We start from the raw sequence: 23,986 nt of genomic DNA, 5'->3' as shown, positions 1-23,986 counted from the left end.
CCTCCCACCTCCTTGCAAAGAAACGGCTCCTTCTGTGTTGGGGAGCAAGAATCAGATTGCAGAAAGCTGCTTTCGTTCACAGCAGGCGAAAGCCCTCGTATACTAAAAGGAGGCGTTTTGGATTGCTAAATAGCAATAGCAGTTAGACTTATATACCACTTCATAGGGCTTTCAGCCCTCTCTAAGCGGTTTACAGAGTCAGCATATCGCCCCCACAGTCTGGGTCCTCATTTCACCCAGATAGATAGATAGATAGATGATAGATAGATAGATAGATAGATAGATAGATAGATAGATAGATAGATAGATAGATAGATAGCAATAGCAGTTAGACTTATATACCGCTTCATAGGGCTTTCAGCCCTCTCTAAGCGGTTTACAGAGTCAGCATATCGCCCCCAACAACAATCCGGGTCCTCATTTTACCCACCTCGGAAGGATGGAAGGCTGAGTCAACCTTGAGCCGGTGAGATTAGAACCGCTGAACTGCAGATAACAGTCAGCTGAAGTGGCCTGCAGTACTGCACCCTAACCACTGCGCCACCTCCGCTAAAAACTGATGTTTATTTTTGCAGTTGTCTTAACGGGTGACATGAGAGCAGTTTTCCAGTGTTTGAGGGGCTGCCCCAAAAATGAGAGAGTCCACCTCTTTTCCAAAGCACCAGAAGGCAGGAGAAGAAGTGACGGATGGCCGAGATGGCGCAGTGGTTAGAGTGCAGTACTGCAGGCTACTTTAGCTGACTGCTATCTGCAGTTCGGCGGTTCAAATCTCACCGGCTCAAGGTTGACTCAGCCTTCCATCCTTCCGAGGTGGGTGAAATGAGGACCCAGACTGTGGGGGGGCAATATGCTGACTCTGTAAACCGCTTAGAGAGGGCTGAAAGCCCTATGAAGCGGTATATAAGTCGAACTGCTATTGCTATTGCTAACTAATCCAAGGAGAGAAGCAACTTGGAAAAATAAGGAGAAACTTCCTAACAGTGAGGACAATTAGCCTGCGGAACAACTTGCCTCTAGAAGTTGTGGTGGGTGCTCTAATACTGGAGGTTTTTAAGAGATTGGATAGCTAGTTTACTGCCTGAGCAGGGGACTGGACTAGAAGACCTCCAAGGTCCCTTCCAACTCTGTTATTCTGTTTGGGGGAAAATGCAGGAGGCTGTCAAATTTAATGCAAATAGTTTGGTCTACAATTATTATCATTTTTTGTATGGGTCCTTTTTCTTTCATTAGATATGTCCTGGAATCATTTCAGGATAGAATTCCTCGGGTTGGCATCCTTTGGTTTGCAACTCTGCTCCTGGCTGAGGATTATGGGTGAGATACTCCTAACACGTCTGGCGGACCTCAGTCCAGAGGTGGGTTGCTAGAGTGCGCTGGGATTCCCTTCCCCTGGAATCAGTTAATTCCCCCCCCCCCCCCGATGGGATCAATATCCCCATTTGTGCAAAACCCTTATTAGTTTTATAACTGAATTTATTTTTGATCCATACACGTGTGATCGTAGACACAACCAAATAGAACTTTTGCAAGCTGCTTAGATGTGCTTGATTGAAGGTAAAGATTCCCCTCGCACATACTGTATGTGCTAGTCATTCCTGACTCTAGGGGGCAGTGCTCATCTCCGTTTCTAACCCAAAGAACCAGTGCTGTCCGAAGACGTCTCTGTGGTCATGTGGCCGGCATGACTCAACACTGAAGGCGCACGGAACGCTGTTCCCTTCCCACCAAAGGTAGTCCCTATTTTTCTACTTGCATTTTTTACGTGCTTTCGAACTGCTAGTTTGGCAGAAGCTGGGACAAGTCACGGGAGCTCACTCCGTTACGAAGCGCTAGGGATTCGAACACCAAACTGCCGACCATTCTGATCGACAAGCTCAGCATCTTAGCCACTGAGCCACCTTTCTGCTTGATTAGAATCATTTAAAAAAAAACTCATAAAAAAAACCCTAATAAATCAGCTTTTTTTTTTTTTTTAAACTCTCCGGTCAATGCTTCCAAAAACACATGTAATTCTTTGGATTCGTAGCTTCGGCTGGCTTTGGCATGAAGGGGTTATTTTTCTTTTCCATTAAGTTCTGTCTCGAGTCTTCGCCCACACAAATCTCGGACTTGACTCAAGAGCGCTCCGCTCCCCACTAACTCAAGGCAAAAGTGGCGAAGAGCACATTTGTTCAGCTTTTCAAACGATACATCAAGAGAGGCATGTAGAAGGGCTACGTGTTTGATGTCTGAAATGCCTTCGATTCCGACTGTGCCGACAAAAATCTACCAATCTCGGCCCGATTTGCTTCATCTGGAGGCAGCCAAGCACTTTCCCTCATTGCCCTGTGTTGAGCGAGGCTTCCCAAGAGCCTGAAGCAAACTCCTTTTCCCCACAAAACCCCCTTTTATTCATTTGCTGTGAATTCTGCTCCTTCACATCCAGCAAAGTCTTTCAAAGGCGGATTTATGGTCACAGACCTTATCTGGCTTGGAGAGATGCCAGGCCGATATCTGCAAAACTTGGCAAGGAGTCTCGGAGAGTCACGAACCAATGAAGTGAATTAATGGTCCCCTGCAAACTCCACTCCCCTTTCGCTCCTCTTTTATTCCCTCTGGGAGGGGCCATTCATCGTCCACCTGTGGCCTTACTCCCAAGTCAACCCCTGTTCTTTTGCTGTTCCCTTCCTCTGGCAACTCTGCGCATGCGCACACTGGGAACAGGTTCCAGCTGTTCTTCTGCCTCACTGATGTCTGACTCTGAAGGCAGCTGATAACTGTCAGGCGGCTCTGGCCCCCTTTCTGCCTCCAACACAGAGCCCTCATCTGAGCTTTCCCCAGACTCCAGGACTGGCCCATCTTCCTCCCCAACCTCCTCACTGTCTGAATCACTGGTGGGCCACAATGCAGACAGACAGACGGCTCTAGTGGTTAAAGATTATTGTTATGAGTAAAAAAGGAGGAGGAAGGAGTATCGGGTATTTATTTTATTGATGTTTACCTTTTGCATTCAACCTAAATCTTGTGTGAGTTTTCCCTCCTGGTGCAAAATGTCTGCTAGCTTTTCTTTGGTGTTTATTCTCCCTGTATGCGAGTTTCAGTTTTAATTCACTCTACCAGGCCCACTTTCTGGAGGCACCTGGAAAAGGCAGCATGCTGGCAGTCATTGGCTTAATACAGTGGCTCCTTTTCCAAGCTCCAGCCGACCACTTCAATAGCAATCCACCTTGTTCTCCTCCGCGTTCCCTGCGGCAGCCAGGATATCCTGCAGGAGAGATTCCGGATTCCTCTCCAAGTGATCGCTGCTCACATCCAGAGCCCTTCGCAAACCCTCCAGGTCCGTGGACTCTAGGATCAGCAGCAGCCTTTCCGGATCCTGGCAATCCTTTTCAGCGGCCTCCCCAGCAGGAAGGCTCAGAGGAGGAAGAGGAGAAGGAGTCTCCATAGGGATGTCCTTAAGCCCAGCAGCATCTCCTGCGGTGACGATTTCGACCGGTGTTGCAAAGAACGGATTTCAGGGCCAAAAGAACCTCGCAGGCTTTGAGCGCCACCGGCCTGTCGCAGTCCTGGAGGCCTCTGAAAAGGAAGCCAAACAGTTCCATTTGGCAGAAGAGCCGCAGCGCGTCGGCGAGAGGCGCCGGCGTCTTGGCAAGCGACGAACCGGCCGAAGCGGAGCCCTCCCCGAGTCCGAGCCCGTCAAACGTCTGGCCGATGAAAACTCCCGCCAGTTCCAGAGAGCGGATTTTGACTTCCCAGTCTAAGTCTCCATCCGCAGCTTGAAGAGCTCGGGAAACGAATTCAGTTGGGTCCGTCGAGGCCTCGGGGTGCCCTTCCTTCAGCCAGTCAATGAAGACCCCGACGGCAGCTCGGCGAGGAAAACCTTCGGAGTCCGAAGACAAGATTTCCAGCAAGCGAGCGCCCCCGGCACACACCTGGGGAACAAGTGGAGAGAGAGAGAGAATCTCAAAAGGGAAACTTGGCATCTCTATGTATGAGCTAGCAGTGTGCAGCGGCAGCCGAAAAAGCCAATGCAATCCTAAGCTGTATGAAGAGAGGGATACAATCAAGATCAAGGGAGGTACTAACACCACTCTATAAAGCCTTAGTAAGGCTACACCTAGAATCCTGCATCCAGTTTTGGTCACCACACTATAAAAAGGATGTGGAGACTCTAGAAAGAGTGCAGAGAAGAGCAACCAGGATGATGAGGGGACTGGAAGCTCAAACATACGATGAACAGTTGCAGGAACTGGGCCTGGCCAGTCTAGGGAAGAGAAGGACCAGGGGAGACAGGAGTCTTCCAATATTTGAGGGGCTGCCACAGAGAGGAGGGGGCCAAGCTATTTTCCAAGGCACCCAAAGGCCAGACAAGGAATAATGGATAGAAATTGATTAAGGAGAGATTCAACCTTGAAATAAGGAGGAATTTTCTGACAGTGAGAACCATCAACCCATGGAACAGAAGTTGCCTTCAGAAGTTGTGGGAGCTCCATCAGTGGAAGCTTTCAAGAAGAGGCTGGACTGCCATTTGCCAGAAATGGTGTAGAGTCTCCTGCTTGGGCTAGGTGGGGGTTGGACTAGATGACCTACAAGGTCTCTTCCAACTCTTGTTAATCTGTATCCGGGCATAGCTAGTCTAGTGACGAGAAGGACCAGGGGAGACAGGATAGCATCTTCCAATATTGGAGGGCTGCCACAGAGAGGAGGGGGGTCCAGCTATTTTCCAGGCACCCCAAGGCCAGACAAGGAAGAATGGATGGAAACTGACCAAGGAGAGATTCAACCTGGAAATAAGGAGGAATTTCTGACAGTGAGAACAATCAACCCATGGAGCAGAAGTTGCCTTCGGAAGTTGTGGGAACTCCATCAGTGGAAGCTTTCAAGAAGAGACTGGACTGCCATTTGTCAGAAATGGTGTAGAGTCTCCTGCTTGGGCAGAGGGGGTTGGACTAGATGACCTCCAAGGTCCCTTCCAACTCTGTTAATCTGTAAAGAACAGAAGTTGCCTTCGGAAGTTGTGGGAGCTCCATCAGTGGAAGCTTTCAAGAAGAGACTGGACTGCCCTCTGTCAGAAATGGCGTAGGGTTTTCTGCGTGGGCTGGGGTTGGACTAGATGACCTACCAGGCCCCTTCCAACTCCGTTTAATCTGCTACGGTAGAGAAATGGGGAATTCAACCCCAGCTTGCACGGGAGTGTCGTACCTCTTTGGTGTTCTCATTCCTTTTCACACCAGGCGTTTCTGGGGGGCCAGGAGGGAGAAATGGCCCCAGGTCTTCACGGCGCTGGCACGGACGTAGCTGTCGTGGTCGTTCAGAAGACCCTCCAGAAGCATGGGCAACTCTGAAGAGAGCAGCTCTTGCCAAAACCAGTCAAGGCCTGTGTAAGGAAACGGCACACGGCTAAAATACAAGGTGGCGCAGTGGTTAGAGTGCTGTATTGCAGCCACTTCAGCTGACTGTTATCTGCAGTTCGGCAGTTCAAATCTCACCGGCTCAAGGTTGACTCAGCCTTCCATCCTTCCGAGGTGGGTAAAATGAGGACCCGGATTGTTGGGGGCAATATGCTGACTCTCTGTAAACCGCTTAGAGAGGGCTGAAAGCCCTATGAAGCGGTATATAAGTCTAACTGCTATTGCTATTGCTATAAGTACCATATTTTTCGGAGTATCAATACGGCAACTGCTCTATTATGTTGAAGAAAACACCTCTATGACTCTAGAAAGAGCACAGAGAAGAGCAACAAAGATTATTAGGGGACTGGAGGATAAAATACAGAGAACAGTTGCAGGAACTGGGTAGGTCTAGTTTAATGAAAAGAAGGACCAGGGGAGACATGATAGCAGTCTTCCGATATCTCAGGTGTTGCCCCAAAGAAGAGGGGGTGTCAAACTATTCTCCAAATTACCTTTAAAGCCCTACATGGCTTAGGGCCAGCATACCTGCGAGACCGCCTACTGCCACATTCCTCCCTCACTGGCCGGTGAGATCCCACGGGGTGGGCCTCCTTCAGATGCCGTCAGCTAGACAATGTCAGCTTGCGGCTCCCCGGAGGAGAGCCTTCTCTGTGGCTGCCCCGACCCTTTGGAATCAGCTACCCCCAGAAATCCGGACCTTCCCCACTCTCATGGCCTTCAGGAAAGCTGTTAAAACCTGGCTGTTCTGGCAGGCCTGGTGCTGTTGGCCTTATTGTTGAGGTCCAGCCCGGTCAAAACGAATGTATGTGTGCTGATTTTAACCTGTCTGTTTTTTTTACTATTTCTTTTTTTCTTTCCTTTGTTGTAAGCCACCCGGAGTCCTTCAGGATTGGGCGGCCTATAAATCAATTAATCAATAAATAGATAGATAGATAGATAGATAGATAGATAGATAGATAGATGATAGATAGATAGATGATAAATAGATAGATGATAGATAGATAAATAAAAAATAAATAAATAAAAAATAAATAGATAGATAGATAGATAGATAGATAGATAGATAGATAGATAGATAGATAGATAGATAGATAGATAGATCACCTGAACAAGAAGCAACGGATGGAAATTAATCAAGGGGAGAAGTAACCTAAAACTAAAGAGAAATTTCCTGACACTGAGAACGATCAACCAATGGAAAAACCCTGCTTTCAGAAGCTGTGGGAGCTTCAATCCCTGGAAGCTTTCAAGAAGAGACTGGACTGGCCCTCTGTCAAAAAATGGGGGGGGTAGGGTCTCCTGCTTGGGATGGGTGGAGGGATTGGACTAGATGACCTCCAAGGTCCCTCCCAACTCTGTTCCTCTGCATCTTGGTGCTCCCCTACCTCTCAAACGCTTCATCGCCAGGCTGAGAAACTCCAAGGAGGAATCGCGTACTTCCCAGCTGGGGCTGCACAGGTGTTTCCGTAACACCTGCAGAGCATCTTCAAAGAAAAGGAGAGAAAATTGTAGGCTGGAGAACTTGGCCGTCCCTTTCTAACCACCCACCCCTACTCAATTCAGGTTGAACGGAGGAAATAATACTGGCTTGAAATCTTAAGCCTTCCGGCTCGAAAAATTAAGTATCGGAACTGCAAGGAGGAGGAGAACGGGGAAAAAAAAAACACCAACACAATATTGGGCAGACAGCATGGATCATCTGCAGAGACCCGCCTCCCCTGTCCTAACACCGCCCAGATGTGCTGGCCAGCGCCATCCCCAAACGTCTGTAAGATTTGAGGAAGGCCAGAGTAGCGGATTCCTTTCTCTGAGAAGTTAGCCGAAGCTCGTGTGTGTCGTGCTATTTACACCTCTGAGAAACTTTCGGTGTTGCTGGAGATCGGCCAGGGGGACGGAAGGTTGCAGGGCACGCAGAAGCCACTTCAGGGTTCCTAGAAGGGCTTTCTTCAATATCTGGAAGGAAGTGGAGACGTATTTAATTTATTATTACAACGGGTAAGGCCGCAGCCTTGAGTTATTTGTAAAAATAGGAAAGGCAGCGTATAGCTAACTAACTAACTGCTGCATTTTTCGGAGTATAAGACGCATCAAGATTTCGAAGAGAGAGACAGAGAGAGAGAGAGACAGAGAGAGAGAGAGACAGAGAGAGAGAGACAGAGAGAGAGAGAAAGAGAGACAAGAGAGAGACAGACAGAGGCAGAGCCTAGGTCGTCTGTCAGTCCTTAGATGGAGAGTCAACAGCTCCCAGGTCTGGCGGTGGCTGATGAGGAAGAGGAGGAACAGCTGGCTCCCCTGCCAGATGCACAGAAGGCAGAGGAGAGGAGAGCAGTGGAAATCTATGGGCCGGCCCTTGGGACGGAAGAGCCACCGCTCTCCCAGCAGAGTTGATACACCTCTCTGGTTTTTATTCTCATTTCTCGTCCAAATGAAAGGCATCCCCCCCACCCCACCCCCTCTAAGCCACAAGTCCTTAGTAAACGAGAGTCTTTCCTTACAGAAGACGAGAGGAAGCCTCTGCACTCACCACAGGACTGCTGTCTGGACTCCGTATATAGGCTAGGAGAACAGCAAACACTTGTAGCCTTTCTTCATCGCGAATTGCCGCTAAATATAGAGAACAAACCTTTTTTTGAGGGGGTGGGGGGTAAAGTTTTTTTTTTTTTTAAACATACACCAATATCATCCATATCACTGCATAAACAGCGCGACACCTGAGCATCGTTCATTTCGCAACAAAACCAACATTAACGCAAACACAAATTACTACACTAGTAGTGATTTCCGCTGAGCGACAAGCTCAGCGCCTTCGCCCCTGAGCCACCGCGTCCCATTGTCAGAAGGGCATTATTTATTTAACTACACCGAGCAGACAAAATACGGCCGTTTCCACAGAAGCTTGGAAACCGTAAGAGTAATCAAGAGTTCGCTCAATTATTTATAACCCCGTCCCTTTAAATAAAGGCTGTCAAAAAATTGCGTATTGGCGGTAGCTGCAACTGAAGAAGTGGGATAATAAAGCCTCTTTCCGGGCCCTGGTTTACGAAACTTCTACTCTTGAAACTTAACGGCAGAGAGGGCAAGGTGTAACGTTCCCGTGGTTCGTCCATGAGACCAATGTGGAGAAAAGACACGGACACAATCTTTCTCGGGATGGAGCGACCAAGATTGGGGGTCTGAGAGCCCCTTTTATTGAGATAGGACAAAAGCAGGAGGAGCAAATCAGTAATCAGCATGTGATTTAAGACAGCCTGTAAAACTACAATTTCTCATCTACTGCTCAGGGAAGTTCTGTCTATATATGGTCAAATCCTGGTCAGGATGTTATGTTATGAACTATCAGGATGTTATGGAGTTTTAGGAGTTTGTTTTCTCCTGTGTGGTTCAGCGTGGCTCTGCATGCCCTGGTATGAACTGGGCCATGGGGGACACACACCTACACAAGGAACTATATTACAACAGCAAGGGAGGAACATTTATGGATAGAATTTTGGGTACGGTTGCAAGCCTTCTGCAGTTGAGTATCGAACAGGAAGCAGAAGCCTTACTTACCAGCCCATCGCGAGAGTTCTCCCAAGAGGCTGAGAGCCGCCCTCTGGACTCGAAAGCTGCCAATCAGGAGGTGGCCTAGGGTAGCGTCAGAGGAGGACGAAACCTCCTGGCCAGCGCAAAGCTGTAGAACGGTCACGACGGCGCATAACAAAGGCCTATGGGGTGACTCCACGGCCACACACGCCTGGGGAAGCAACAGATAAAAAGGTAAAGGTTCCCCCCCCTTGCACATCCATGCTAGTCGTTCCCGACTTTAGGGGGCGGTGCTCATCTCCGTTTCAAAGCCGAAGAGCCAGACGTCTCCGTGGTCATCTGGCCGGCATGACTCAACGCCCGAAGGCGCACGGAACGCTGTTCCCTTCCCACCAAAGGTGGTTCCTATTTTTCTACTTGCATTTTTTACGTGCTTTCGAACTGCTAGGTTGGCAGAAGCTGGGACGAGTCACGGGAGCTCACTCCGTTACGCGGCGCTGGGGATTCGAACCGCCGAACTGCCGACCTTTCTGATCGACAAGCTCAGATCAAAGGTGTAATTCCGAAGAGGAGAATTTCTCAACCAGGGCAACTTAAGTTCTGTGGACTTCAATTCCCAGAATCCTACACATTTACAGATTTCAAATCCCAGAATTCCCCCAGCCAGCACGCTTAGAAATTTCCAGGCTTCAAATCTGGAGAAGGACGAGGGAGTCCCTTGGAAAAACTCTGAACTTGCAGAAGGCACCCACAAGACTATTTTCTCTGTGTTAAGACACTGAAGAGCCGAGGTGGCGCAGTGGTTAAATGCAGCACTGCAGGCTACATCAGCTGACTGCAGTTCTGCAGTTCAAATCTCACCGGCTCAGGGTTGACTCAGCCTTCCATCCTTCCGAGGTGGGTGAAATGAGGACCCGGATTGTTGTTGGGGGCGATATGCTGACTCTGTAAACCGCTTAGAGAGGGCTGAAAGCCCTATGAAGCGGTAGATAACTGCTACTATTGCTAATGTAAGGGAATTAGGTTTATTGAAACAAAATATATTAATTGCAATTGAATATACGTTGTACAATGAAAGTGAGGTATCTTAGTTATATTAGATGAAAAAAAATCTGTGATTGCAAATGTAATTGAGAATATGGATGCAAAAAACACTTGTAACCAAACGACATTCTGTATGTATTGGATGAGAATTTTTTTATGTTGTTTTTGTTTATGTTTAAAACTAAAAACAAATTGCAAAAAAATAATAATCCAGGAAAACCCAAATGCCTTTCGGAAAAAGCACCTTTGGGGCCACTATGACCTGGACAAGAGAGAACCTTCGGCGGTGGGTTTCACATTTTGTTACCACCGATTTGCGTTGCTCGCGTGTGCACCTTATGTGCACGCGCCCGGCCTCAAAAACATGCCTAAATGGGACAGCACAGAGGCCGGGCGGGTCCCCCTCGCGATTTCCGCTAACAGTTTGGCTGAACCGATCCAAACCGGCTGAATACGACCTCCGAGAACCTTCATAGACGTGTCAAGAAAAGCCTGTGTTGTTTCTACGTCACCGATGACAACACGACCACTAAACCATCCTCTCTGGCTTCTCTGCTACCGGCTTCTGGTTCTCAGATGGGGAACGCTACTTAGAACAAATGAGGGAACCAACCGAAGCCACCTGGGACTAACCCGCTGGGTTAATTCACAGGCCAACTTCCTGCCCGAATAAAAGGCCTTGCCTGTTGGGGCCCAACAGCAGCCAGTGGAGCTGGCAGCAGATTCGGACAGAGAGGAGGTTGGGGAGGAAGATGGGCCAGTCCTGGAGTCTGGGGAAGGCTCAGACAAAGGCTCTGCGTCGGAGGCAGAGAGGGAGCCAGGGCCGTCCGACAGTTATCAGCTGCCTTCAGAGTCAGACATCAGTGAGGCAGAAGAACAGCTGGAGCCTGTTCCCAGTGTGCGCATGCGCAGAGTTGCCAGACGAAGGGAGCAGCTAAAGAACAGGGGGCGACTAGGGAGAAAAGCTACAGGTGGACGGTGAATGGCCCCTCCCAGAGGAAATAAAAGGGGAGCGAAAGGGGAGTGGAGTTTGCAGGAGACCATTAGTTCACTTAATTGGTTCGTGACTCTCTGAGACTCCTTGCCAAGATTTGTAAATATCTCCAAGCTCTCCAAGCCAGATGAGGTCTGTGACTGTAAATCCTCCCTCGAAAGACTTTGCTGGATGTGAATGAGCAGAATTCACAGCCAATTAATAAAAAATGGTTTTTTGTTGGGAGCAGGAGTTTGCTTCAGGCTCTTGGGAAGCCTCGGTCAGAACTGCCTGGTCTTTTCTTACCGTCTCCTGGATCTCCTCAAGGTGAGCCATCGTCTGACACAGGAGGCTGGTAGACAGAGGAGACTCCACAGAGGGCGCATCTGAAATCACGGGATGAAAGAGACAATTTTCAGACAAAAGGCACTTCCGACGCGGCTGGACAAACCTCTGCAAACAGGAGGATTCCCACGCGTTGATCCTACAAGGCCCTGGGGCTGTTCTAACCCAGCCTCCAGATAATCCAAGGGTCTCCTTTTCCCTACTCACCCGTTCGGCCTAACGCAGGAGTCCCCAACTTATGGGCTGCAGCCTACTAATGGGCCGTGAGAGGTTTGCAACCGGGCCCTGGAAATGGCCAGCGAGCACACGCATGCATGCACATCCTCATTTGCACAAGTGGCAGGTGATTGCACGCCTGTCCCTGTTATGACCCAGCTCCCCAAACACAACACACCCTCTGAAGTGAACACAAAAGATTCTTTTATTAGGTGCATCGGCAGCCTTGGCAAAAAGTTTTATTTCAAAGGCTAACAAGTCTGTCTGGCAGGGAGATAAATATTGTCTGCCACATCTATTCCTCTCCACCCCTCTGCCTTTTTTTCCCAGAGCTAGGGAGGGGGCTTCGCTAGCAGTGGTGGTTCTTCCTTCCCAAGGACCGGCCCATAGATTTCCACTGCTCTCCTCTCCCCTCTGTCTTCTGCACACCTATTCATCTCCACCCCCTGCCTTTTATCCCCAGAGAAAGGGGGTGGGGGCTTCGCTAGCAGTGGTGGTTCTTCCGTCCCAAGGACCGGCCCATAGATTTCCACTGCTCTCCTCTCCCCTGTCTTCTGCACACCTATTCATCTCTGCCCTCTGCCTTTTATCCCCAGAGCTAAGGTGGGCCTTCGCTAGCAGCAGTGGCTCCTCCATCCCAAGGACCAGCCCACACATTTCCATTGCTCTCCTCTCCTCTGCCACATCTATTCATCTCCGCCTACTGCCTTTTATCCCCAGAGCTAAGGTGGGGCTTCACTAGCAGTAGTGGCTCTTCCGTCCCAAGGACCGGCCCATAGATTTCCACTGTTCTCCTCTCCCCTTTGTCTTCTGCACACCTATTCATCTCCGCCCCCTGCCTTTTATCCCCAGAGAAAGGGGATGGGGGCTTCACTAGCAGTAGTGGCTCTTCTGTCCCAAGGACCAGCCCATAGATCTCCACTGCTCTCCTCTCCTCTCCCTTCTGGCCATCCGCGTGTCAGGCACTGGACCCAGCTGTTCCTCCTCTTCCTCATCAGCCACCTCCAGACCAGGGGGCTGTTGACTCTCCATCTGAGGGCTGACGGACGGCCCAGGCTCCGCCTCCGTCCATCTCTCGGCCAGCTCCATTCCCTCTTCCCCCTCGGAGCTCTCAGGTTGCCTTGATGCTAATCCTGACTCCCACGCCTTCTCCTCTGATTCGGCTGCCGGAGGGGACCGTCAACTGACAGCTCACAAAACTCCTATTTAAGTCAGTGACAGGTGCACGCTGGCGCAATTGTGGCTGTGGGTGCACGCGCCTGTAAGCCACTTGTGCAAAACTATCCCCTTTCCCCCCCTCTTCGCTGGTCCGCAAAGCCAGAAACATTGGGGAACCGGGGTCTAACGGATATGGATGTTAATAAGACCAGATTGCACCACTCACTCAGGGAGGCAGCTAAGGGATGCGAAGTGGCTCGCAAGATGCAGTCCATCGGCTGGAGCAAAACAGCTAGGCCCTGGGCTTTGATGGCCTGTGGGCTTGAAAAAGAGAAAATATTTGCTTTGCGTGCACGAGATTAGAGCTTTCCCTTGGTTTTACGCATGTCCGACTTTTTCCCCCCACAAATTGAAACCCCTTCAACGTAAAACCACACAACATGCCTACATACACAGACCCTGCTTCAAATTATAGATAGATAGATAGATAGATAGATAGATAGATAGATAGATAGATGATAGACAGATAGATAGATGATAGATAGATAGATGATAGATAGATAGATAAATAGATAGATAGATAGATAGATAGATGATAGACAGATAGATAGATGATAGATAGATGATAGACAGATAGATAGATGATAGATAGATAGATGATAGATAGATAGATAGATAGATGATAGATAGATAGATAGATGATAGACAGATAGATAGATAGATAGATAGATGATAGATAGATGATAGATAGATGATAGATAGATAGATAGATAGATGATAGATAGATGATAGACAGATAGATAGATGATAGATAGATAGATGATAGATAGATAGATAGATGATAGATAGATAGATAGATAGATAGATAGATAGATAGATAGATGATAGATAGACAGACAGACAGACAGAGACAGATAACTATTCTAGGAATTCTGGGAGTTGAAGTTCACAGGGCTTCAAGCTGCCAACTGCACGAGTTCATCCGTTCCTACCATGTCTCAAGCTTCAAAAGTCCATGTGCCAGTGGTCCGACCTGAGCCAGGCTGATATTCTTCAGGGCAAGGGCCACCAGCTTCCAAAGGCTGCATTCCTGGGAGCTAAAGGCAGGAGACCTATTGAAGGAAGAACGACCTGTTGAAGAGCTGGCTGTTTTAAGCGCCTGCGAAACTTAAGGCAGTCACTTCATCCCTCTCTCTCTCTCTCTTTCTCTCTCCTTCAAATGCAATGAAGTGTTCATCTGTTTCCCTACTTGCCTCGTTTTTCGTACTGAGCATCAGAGGTTGAAGCACAAGGCCCAGCTTGTGTAGGATCACCTGTGAGGGACAAGAGCAATGCAAGAACCCTACGGACAAAACTCCATCCCGCCGTCATAACCACTTCAGTGCTCTTAAGGAACAACCTATGGATTGTTCACCCGATCGGATTGCGAACCAATGGGTTTGCAAGGGGTCAACCTCTTCTCCAAAGCCCCCAGAGGCCGGGCAAGGAGCAACGGATGGGAACTCATCAGAGAAGCAACCTAGAAGTGGAGAAATTTCCTGACAGGGAGGTGATCCTTCAACTGAGGTTTTCAAGAAGAGATTGGCCAACCGTTGTGTCGGAAATGGCATAGGGTTTCCTGCTTGAGCAGGGGGCTGGACTAGAAGACCTCCAAGGTTCCTTCCAACTCTCTCTCTCGTTAGTGGAACACATGGGACCCGAAGAGACAAGAACAATGCAAGGTCTCTATGGACAATCACCGTCCCTCCGTCTTAACCAATTCAGGATTCTTTATAATATATATTTGTGCTGATAAATAAATAAAGGGAGACTAGTATAGATCTATTTCAAGCTATTTAGCTCTCATCAGCTAGCCATACCCTTACTGGGATTTGAACCTGGGCTATATTACATACTAGGCAGATTTCTTAGCCATTAGGCCACAGGCTCTTATCCGTTATCAGCGAAGCCAGGGTGAAAGGTATCTATTAGATTTTTACAACCCCTGGTAAGCCCCAATTATGGGAGGAATCTAACTGCTTCCATCATCTGTCAATCGGCTCGTCACAAGAGTCCATCACGACAGAAATATATATAATTATTTTCAAAACAAACATACAAACCCTCCTTCTTTATATACTGTAGAAAGTGTATCAGTTGATTATAAAAGGCTTTTGTGCATCTCTTCCACCGTCATCAAATATAATTGATATTAATTCTAATATCTTAACTCGGATGTTTATCGTATTACCATGATTATACCTCCACTTTTATTTGACTATGATTATTTAAACGTCCTTCATAATTCAGGATTCTTAAAGAACAACTCACGGAAGGACCCTCTCTTACCTCGCCATGCTAAGGAACAGATCGACCAACCAGGGCTCTGCTTGGGCGGGCTCTTCCATCACGAGCGCTTCCACCGTCTCCGCCAGGCGCGACCACAAGATTTCGGTCCAGGCATCCTGGCTGTCTTCAAACAACGTCGTTAAGAGCTTCAGGGAGTTCTTGATGCGGGACGGAGAGCGGGACCGGAGAGCTTCCTCAAGGCGGGCCACCATCATCTGCGCACAGGCCGGCCAATCGCAGTCCTTGGAACTGAGAAGGCGAGACGGTTCGGACGCCACGGAGAAAATGAGCAGGCGGGCAAGCAGCCGGTTGGCTCCCGCAGCGATGAAGAGGCTGGGGTCTCCTTGAAGCGTGAAGACCACATCCAGAGCTCCTGGGGGGACGGGGTGGGGGACACAGCAATGAGTCACGTTGGCAAATTTCGGGAGAAAACAGCTATTTCAAAGAAGGGGGGGGGGTCAAGCTATTTTCCCAAGCAGGGGTCACCGGTTCACTGACAAATGCGCACCCGACAAAACCGCGACGTCAAAAGCGCACCCACTAAAGCACACCGACAAAAGCGCACCATCAGAAACACCACGAAAACAACGCGAAAACTTTTTGTTTTTTGTTTTTTCTTCCCTGCCTTGTCCTTTTTGTCTTTTTTGTTGGTCTTCTTTATATATATATATATATATATATTTTCTTTTCCCACTGGTCTGGGCATGTATTGTTTAAGAGTATTATTATTATTAATATTTTAAAATAATAATTACAGTCAAATGAAAATGGATATATGATGATGGTGACATGTATGAATATCTGAGTTAAAATGCTTGAGTTAACATGAGTTATGTTTGTTGACTGTGGAGGAGATGTACGAAAGTTTATTTGTGATCGACTGATAAAACTTTCTATAGCATGTAAAGAAGGATGTTGTACTTGTTTTAAATTAAAAATTAATTTTTTAAAAAATAATAATAATAATAAAAAAAGAAAACAACGCGAAAACAACATTAACAACCCTAACCCTAACCTAAAAACCCTAATCGCGCTTTTTGTGGGCACGGTTTTGTTGGCGCGTTTTAGTGGGCACACTTTTAATGTCGCGGTTTTGTCGTCGCGGTTTCGTCAGCGCGCATTTGTTGGGCGCGCATTTGTCGGATCACGGGGATCACCCACCTTTCGGACCTCAGGGACCACTAAATTCATCATTCTAAATCCCGCGGACCAACTAATATGATTTTTTTTTTAAAAAAAAAAAGATAAATAGTATTTAGCGCAATATTAAAAAATGCAAATAACTTTTCTGCGGACCACAAACGTTTTCCCAGTGGTCCACGGACTACCATTGCTCCAAACCACCTGAGGGTAGAACAAGAAGCAATGGGTGGAAACTAATCAAGGAGAGAAGCAACCTAGAACCGAGGAGGAATTTCCTGACAGTTAGAAGAATGAATCGGTGCCTCCAGAAGTTGTGAATGCTCCAACACTGGAAGTTTTTAAGAAGAGGTTGGATAGCCATTTGTCTGAAGTGGTGTAGGGTTTCCAGCCTTAAGCAGAGGGTTGGACTAGAAGATCTCCAAGGCCCCTTCCAACTCTGCTATTGTATATGAAGAACAGTTGCTGGAACTGGGATGTCTAGTTTAATGAAAAGAAGGACTAGGGAAGACATGATAGCAGTCTTCCAATATCTCAGGGGCTGCCCCAAAGAAGAGGGAGTCAAGCTATTCTCCAAGGCACCTGAGGGCAGAACAAGAAGCAATGGGTGGAAACTAATCAAGGAGAGAAGCAACTTAGAATGGAGGAGGAATTTCCTGACAGTGAGAAGAATGAATCAGTGCCTCCAGAAGTTGTGAATGTTCCAACACTGGAAGTTTTTAAGAAGAGGTTGGATAGCCATTTGTCTGAAGTGGTGTAGGGTTTCCTGCCTAAGCAGGGGGTTGGACTAGAAGACCTCCAAGGGCCCTTCCAACTCTTGTTATTCCCAAAATCTCACCAAGAAAACTTTATGGATTAATCCATGTAGCCGCCAGAAATCAAGAGTCAACCCACACTCACATAAACAAGTCACTCGGCCTAAAAGAACAAATGAATAAATTGATGGTTGTTTTGAGTCAAGTGTGGATTCCTGGTGACTTCTTAGACCACCAGGAAACCTGGAGAAATTTCCTGACAGCGGAAGGACTTCAGAAGTTATGCTTTAAGCCTCGGTCAGAACAGATCTGGACCACCGGATCTTAGCGGATGGAAAGTCAGCACTTGCCAGAGTTGCAGAGGAATTGGAAGGCGCTGTAATGCTGCAGCATGACGAAGGCTCCTTGCACCCAGCCGCTCCGGATGGTCATGTCCTCCCAGAGTGGGCTGCCCAGGGGACCCGCTTCTCCAAAGGCTCCAAACACCACCTCCCGTTGCTGAACGGGCGAGAAAAAGAGAGGAGCCAAGAGGGCAGCTTTCGTTTGGAATCAGGAGGTTTCTCTGGCTTACTCTGCCCCCTTATGTTTCCCTCCTGGGTTCAATTTATCTGCGTTTGAAATGAAATTCTAGGTTTTGCTCCTTGGGGGCAACGCCTGGGTTTTGCATGGCTAATGGGCGGGGTGTGGGGGGGCACTGTGTAACAGTAGACATCTTAATCATTTGAGAAAGGGAAGGGAAGGGAGGGAGAGGGGAAGGGAAGAAAGAGGAGAGAGGAAGGGGAGGGGAAAGGAGAGGGGACGGGAAGAGGGAAAGGGAAGTGAAGAGAGGAAAGGAGAGGGGAAGGGGGAAAGAGAAGGGAAGAGGAAAAGGGAAGAGAGGGGAAGGAGTAGAGGAAAGAGAGGGATAGGGGAAGGGGGAAAGAGAAGGGAAGAGGAAAAGGGAAGGGAGGGGAAGGAAGAGAGGAAAAGGGAAGGGAGGGGAAGGGAAGGAAGAGAGGAAAGGAGAGGGAGAGGGGAAAGGAAAAGGAAGAGGAAAGGGAAGGGAGGGGAAGGAATAGAGGAAAAGAGAGGGATAGGGGAAGGGGGAAAGAGAAGGGAAGAGGAAAAGGGAAGGGAGGGAAGGAAGAGAGGAAAAGGGAAGGGAGGGGAAGGGAAGGGAAGGGAAGGAAGAGAGGAAAGGAGAGGGAGAGGGGAAAGGAAAAGGAAGAGGAAAGGGAGAGAGGGGAAGGAGTAGAGGAAAAGAGAGGGATAGGAGGGAAGGGGAAAGAGAAGGGAAGAGGGAAAGGGAAGGGAGGGGAAGGAAGAGAGGAAAAGGGAAGGGAGGGGAAGGGAAGGAAGAGAGGAAAGGAGAGGGAGAGGGGAAAGGAAAAGGAAGAGGAAAGGGAGGGGAAGGAATAGAGGAAAGAGAGGGATAGGGGAAGGGGGAAAGAGAAGGGAAGAGGAAAAGGGAAGGGAGGGGAAGGAAGAGAGAGAAAAGGGAAGGGGAGGGAAGGGAAGAAGAGAGGAAAGGAGAGGGAGAGGGGAAGGGGAGAAAGAGAAGGGAAGAGGAAAAGGGAAGGGAGGGGAGGGAAGAGAGGAAAAGGGGAGAGGAAGGGAAGGAAGAGTGGAAAGGAGAGGGAAGGGAGAAGAGAAGGGAAGGGAGGGAAAAGGAAGGGAAGGAAGAGAGGAAAGGGGGAAGAGAAGGGAAGAGGAAAAGGGAGGGAGGGGAAGGGGGAGAGGAAAAAAGAGGGAGAGGGGAAGGGGGAGGGAGGGGAAGGAAACGAAAGAGGGAGGGAGGGAGGAAGGAAGAAGAAGAGTTGCATTGCCAGATCCATCTCTTGCTGCACTGCTGTCAACATTCAAAATGGGTGTCTCCCCCCCACACCAAAGATTAAACTAAATCTGCAGTTTTTAAACAACGCAGAAGGAAAGAATGGTAGGATATTTTTTTCTCCCTTCGCTCATCGGAACCGATTCCCGCGTCTTTTGACTAACCTGCAGATACTGGAAGCTGCTTTCGGAAGCGGCAAAGATGCCCGTGAGCCTCAGGACGAAAGACAGGAGGACGGGATCCGGCTCCCCTTGCTTCAGCACCGCCAGGATCAACTCGATCAGACACGGGTTCTCTTTTAACACCCACAAACCAGGCCCTAGAGGGGGGGGGGGGAAGGAAAGGGGAGGGGGGAAAAACAATACAGGTAGTTCTCAATTTAATGCCAGTCCAAGTTAACGGCGACCCTCTGCTTATGACTTGGTTTTGACCACACATACCAGCTTGCCTTCGCAGCTGTGCCAGGCGTCCTGCAGTCATTTTTGGCAAATTATTTTGCCCTAAAATGGTGTTTGTTTCCCCATCTCTGGCAGAAACCACCCATGCAGGGTCTCTTGATATCTGGGAGTTGGAAATCCAGACGTCTTAAGAGTTGCCAAGTTTGAAGACCTCCGGGTTAGATAGATGCTAAAGCTGTGTTTCTCAACCTTGGCTACTTGAAGATGTCCGGACTTCAACTCCCAGAATTCTCCAGCCAGCGATGCTCTTCCCTTTCGTGGTTGGCTAGCAATGTTGGCTGGGAAAAAGACATATCCTAACAGCTAGCAGTGTTTCTCAACCTTGGCCACTTGAAGATGTCCGGACTTCAACTCCCAGAATTCCCCAGCCAGCGAATGCTCTTCCCTTTCGTGGTTGGCTAGCAATGTTGGCTGGGAAAAAAGACATATCCTAACAGCTAGCAGTGTTTCTCAACCTTGGCCACTTGAAGATGTACGGACTTCAACTCCCAGAATTCCCCAGCCAGCATTCGCTGGCTGGGGAATTCTGGGAGTTGAAGTCCGGACATCTTCAAGTGGCCAAGGTTGAGAAACACTGTGCTAAATGAACAATTCCAAACTTTAGGATCTTAAGCAAGCCAAGAGGATGATGCCCATGCCTTGATTCTTCGGATGCCAACCCTACTCTTTGCAATGTCTCCATCGCTTGCCCTCCTCCAGCATCCCAAGGTGGGGTTTTTCCTCGCAGAAACCCCCCTCTTCCCCCCATGCAAAGCTAAGGGCTAACTCACCAGCGCTGGCCAGAGCCTTAAACCAGTCCAACAGTTTTTCCAGGCACGTGTCGTCCGCCACGGGGCGCCCGGGATCAGCCAGGACGGCGCAAACGGAAGGCAAAAGCTGGGAACATTTTGCGTCCATGGGGAGCCAAAAACCTCGGCGGGGCGTCCTTGCAAAAAGGAAAGAAAAAAGAGGCGAAACCCCAGAAAGAAAAGGGGGGGAAAAAGGCGAATATTCAGAGTTTATAGAGAGGCTGCTTAGGTGCCCTGGTGGGAAACTTTTTAAAACTTTTTTTTAAAACTAAAACTCCCGCTGCAAGCTAGGCTGACACCCCCCGTTTGGTGCAGACACGCGTCCGCCCCGATCGTCTGAATGCCAACTTGTCTTTTTCGCGCAGGGAATTGAAACAGGGGAAGGGGCAGGAAGAGGCGACCCGGGCCCCAATATAGGATTCCTATGGGGGCTTCCAAAGGGAGGCAGAGGGAGAGAACCCCCTGCAACAGCCCGGGATTGCAACAGATGCAACCCCGGTTGCAATAGATGCAAGAAAAACGAGCCGTGGAAAGCGAACAGAGAAGTTGCAACCAGCAACAGCAAATTCCCGCCTGCGAACTACAGGGGCTCGGCTTCTCTGCGCAGGCGCGGGATAGTCCCCGCCCTTCCCGGCCCGCCCATGCGCAGAAGGGAATCTCGTTCCGCCCTGACGGCACCAGGATTTGCCTTGCCTTCCCCTCCCGCTGGGAGCCTTCTGGACACATTTGGGCTCCCATCCCCCATCGTCCGCAGCCGAGTGTCACGGGAGGATTCGGGCCGGGGTTTCTAGCGCGGGATGGGTCAAAACACTGCGGCCTTCCCAGGCAGACCCAGAAAGCGGTTCTGCGCAGGCGCGGCCGCTCGTGCGTCCATCCGGGTCCTCCGCCGGCGGTTGCCCGGGCGGTTGCCATGGAGCCCGGGCGGAAGTTCGGGGGCGGAGCCAGCGCGAGGTGTGTGTGTGAGGAGGGGGGAGCGCGATTGTGGTGGGCTTCTCCGCCCGAGACCCTCGTCGCGTCGCCGGCATGTCGCGGAGCCCCAGCGAGGCCGCGGAGGAGCGGGAGTCGGTGAGGGGAGCCGGAAGGGGAGACTCCAGGTCCCATCATCCCCAGCCAGCCAGACGCGGGGAATGGGGGGTGGGGGTGGGCAGGTGCAGGGAAGGGCTGGCAAGGGGAGGGGGATGCGGAGCGTTATTGGCGAGGGGGGTGGGGTGGGGGAGGACGAGGGGGGAGGCTAAGCGGAGATTCACGTGAACCGCGCCCATTCCCACGTTACGGAGATGTCAGGCAGGGTCCTGAAGATCCGGGGCTGCCCCCACTCTGGGCTTGGTATCGGGAGTCCCATGTTGCACTGCACTCACGGCTGTTGGTTGGGGAGGTATCTCCTAAGGACGCCCCCCCCACTCCCCACTGACAGGGCAAGCCAGGATTGGGTTCGCTCTCTGCACAAACACACACACACACACCACGTCCCTCTGTTTATATGTACAAGTGGCTTTATATAAACCAGTGTTTCTCAACCTTGGCAACTTGAAGATGTCCGGACTTCAACTCCCAGAATTCCCCAGCCAGCGAATGCTGGCTGGGGAATTCTGGGAGTTGAAGTCCGGACATCTTCAAGTTGCCAAGGTTGAGAAACACTGTCCTAACCACTGCTGGGGAATTCTGGGAGTTGAAGTCCGGACACCTTCAAGTTGCCAAGGTTGAGAAACACTGATATAAACAGCAAACAGCACCCGTTTCTTAGCAGGACGGATGACGTTACCTGGTTGGGTCATGAAACGTCTGCGAGAAAAGTACCCCGTTCAGAAAGGAACAAAGATCCTGCGGTCGTCGTTCTTCTTGTCCTCCTCTTCTCTTCTCAACTCTAGGAAATCCCACTCCTTCCCAGCATTGATGATATGACCTAGTTAGGTAAAGAAATGTCTGCAAGAAAACGTCCAAGCTCGGAGAGCAGCACCAAGGACAGCGCCCACAGTTCACCCCTGAGCTACTCTACATATCTACCCCTAACCCTACCAACCTACCTATCCACCCACCCACCCACCCAGCTACCTACCTACTGTATCATCTGTCTAGGTATCTACCTGTCTGTTTGCTCATTCCATCTATCTATCTAAAACACTAGACCAATAATCAAGTAGTAAACAGCCCAACAACACTTGACAGAGCAAGCCACTAGTTCACCCCTGAGCTACTCTACGTATCTACCCCTAACCCTACCAACCTTCCTATCCATCCACCCACCCACCCAGCTACCTACCTACTGTATCATCTATCTTTATCTATCTAGGTATCTACCTGTCTGTCTGTTTGCTCATCCATCTATCTTAACAGTAGACCAACAATCAAGTAGTAAACAGCCCAACAACACTTGACAGAGCAAGCCACTAGTATATATAAACAGAGCCACTAGTACATATAAACCCACCCCTTACTAGTACTTAAGATGTGACCTAGCTGGGTAATGAAACATCTGTGAGAAAACCCCAATCTTAAGAGGGTACCAAGAGCCCCATGCATTAGATCTTTTATAGCTGATTGTTCCAGACAGTAACTTGCATTCCGTCACTGGCATCTTGAGTTGGCCAACCAGTATCACAGATGGCTGATGATGGATGGATGGTTATTATTTTTCTAACCTTCCTGAGAAATTTAGATTGGCCATATTCCAGCCATCTCAGGCTAAAGGTTCTAGGATAAAAGGATGAGAAAGCCTTGGAGAAGTAGCTGCCAGTCAGAATTGACTCGATTGAGGGCCCCCTGCTCCATCTCAGTGAATGCCAGCCTCATAAAGTTATTTAGATAGCACCCTTCAGGACGAAATCTTATAATAATTATGTCTTTACAGGCAGAAGATAATTCTCTTGCTCCGACCTATGATTCTGATACAGAAACAGTAAGTTGGGCTAGATATCTTTCAATCCTCTCATTTTCTATACTTTGATCCTGGATGGATTCAGATGTGACACTAAAAAAATAATGGTTTGTTAATCAAACCACAGTAATCTGGTTTTGTGTTTTAGGTTAATTCAAATTAAACCAGCAAACTGTTTGGAGCCTATCTATGACACTCAAGCTAGACAATGAAAATTTTGCAATGGATTCATATGTCTATTTGCTTCCAAATTCTAAACTCTTCTGAGCATTTTTCTGCTTTTTTAAACACTTTGGAATCGATGTGACCATAAAACACTAGCCATCGGATTCCAATAAATCTGTAATTGCAAGAGAAATTTGCTCAGAAAATGGAACACCAGCGGGGAATTCCCCAAGAAAAAAGCCCTAGTAACAAATTACAACACAAAGTCTTTTGTTTGTTTCTTTGTTTTACAGACACTGAAGAAGAAAATGTCTCGCAGGGCCTGCAAAATCAAGTGAGTGTCACATCGCAACGTTGGTTGACCTGGTGTCCTTTCCTTTGAGACAACTTAGTCTTAATAAAAATCTGCAAGTTTTCGTTGAAAGATCTCCTTTTTATGGAAAGGATCGAGAGGTAGAACTCGGCTGCTAGGAGAAGCACAATGCTTTCTTCCAAAAAGTGTTACCTAGTTCTTTGAAAACATGTCGCGTTTTTGCTCTACCTGATTAAGAAAGGCCCACTCTGTTACGTGTTATGCAGCACGAATTATTATGAATTATTTTTGCTTTTTTCCCCCAAGATCCTAAAAGAGCCTGCTCATCTTGTAACAAAATGAAATGTTAGTATCCTGCTTGCTTTTTAATACTTTTAATCTTTAATACTTTTAATCTTTTGTCCTTCCTGCAGGATCTCCATATACCTCTTACACCTGCCTCCATTCTAAACGAACTGGATTTCTGCGGACTTTTAAAAGCGCCGAGAGTAAGCGCTTTGAGAGCCCCTTAGTGAAAGCCTCAAAGCAATATTGGCGTGGGTCTCTGAAGCAAGGTATGAAATCTTGGCTCCTCCTTTACCAGAGCATTCCGGAGCCCCAGTAGAACCGGGATTAAGATCCAGATGAAAAGGTCCGGTTAACGGATGTCCAGGTGCTGAATCTGCACAAAGGGGATGCATCTGCCTGCATGGTAGCATTGTCT

General features: G+C 48.8%; 1 protein-coding gene and 1 long non-coding RNA gene across 2 annotated transcripts; one reads left to right on the top strand and one right to left on the bottom strand.

Annotated features, from left to right (window-relative positions):
- Positions 1–2,966: 2,966 nt before the first annotated feature.
- LOC106544873 (integrator complex assembly factor BRAT1) lies at positions 2,967–20,270 on the bottom strand. The gene is given in 17 exon segments (XM_087728911.1): positions 2,967–3,386; positions 3,388–3,911; positions 5,182–5,225; positions 5,228–5,356; positions 6,779–6,877; positions 7,244–7,346; positions 7,918–7,997; positions 8,525–8,533; positions 8,943–9,126; positions 11,239–11,323; positions 11,833–11,861; positions 12,891–12,972; positions 13,644–13,763; positions 14,980–15,352; positions 17,225–17,372; positions 18,849–19,003; positions 19,913–20,270. Coding segments are annotated over 17 exon segments (2,487 nt in total). The 5' UTR covers positions 20,040–20,270; the 3' UTR covers positions 2,967–3,190.
- Positions 20,271–20,595: 325 nt separating this feature from the next.
- Positions 20,596–23,290, top strand: LOC106553556 (uncharacterized). The gene is made up of 3 exons (XR_001313862.2): positions 20,596–20,995; positions 22,779–22,826; positions 23,264–23,290. It is a non-coding gene; the product is annotated as an uncharacterized LOC106553556 (long non-coding RNA).
- Positions 23,291–23,986: the final 696 nt, after the last annotated feature.

The sequence above is a fragment of the Thamnophis sirtalis genome, unplaced genomic scaffold (genome assembly GCF_051295495.1).
Source record: "Thamnophis sirtalis isolate CommonGarterSnake01/CBP01778 unplaced genomic scaffold, rThaSir2_p1.2 scaffold_14, whole genome shotgun sequence".
Taxonomy (NCBI): domain Eukaryota; kingdom Metazoa; phylum Chordata; class Lepidosauria; order Squamata; family Natricidae; genus Thamnophis; species Thamnophis sirtalis.
The sequence above is the reverse complement of the archived record's forward strand: the minus strand, read 5'-3'. Positions and strand labels throughout refer to the sequence as shown.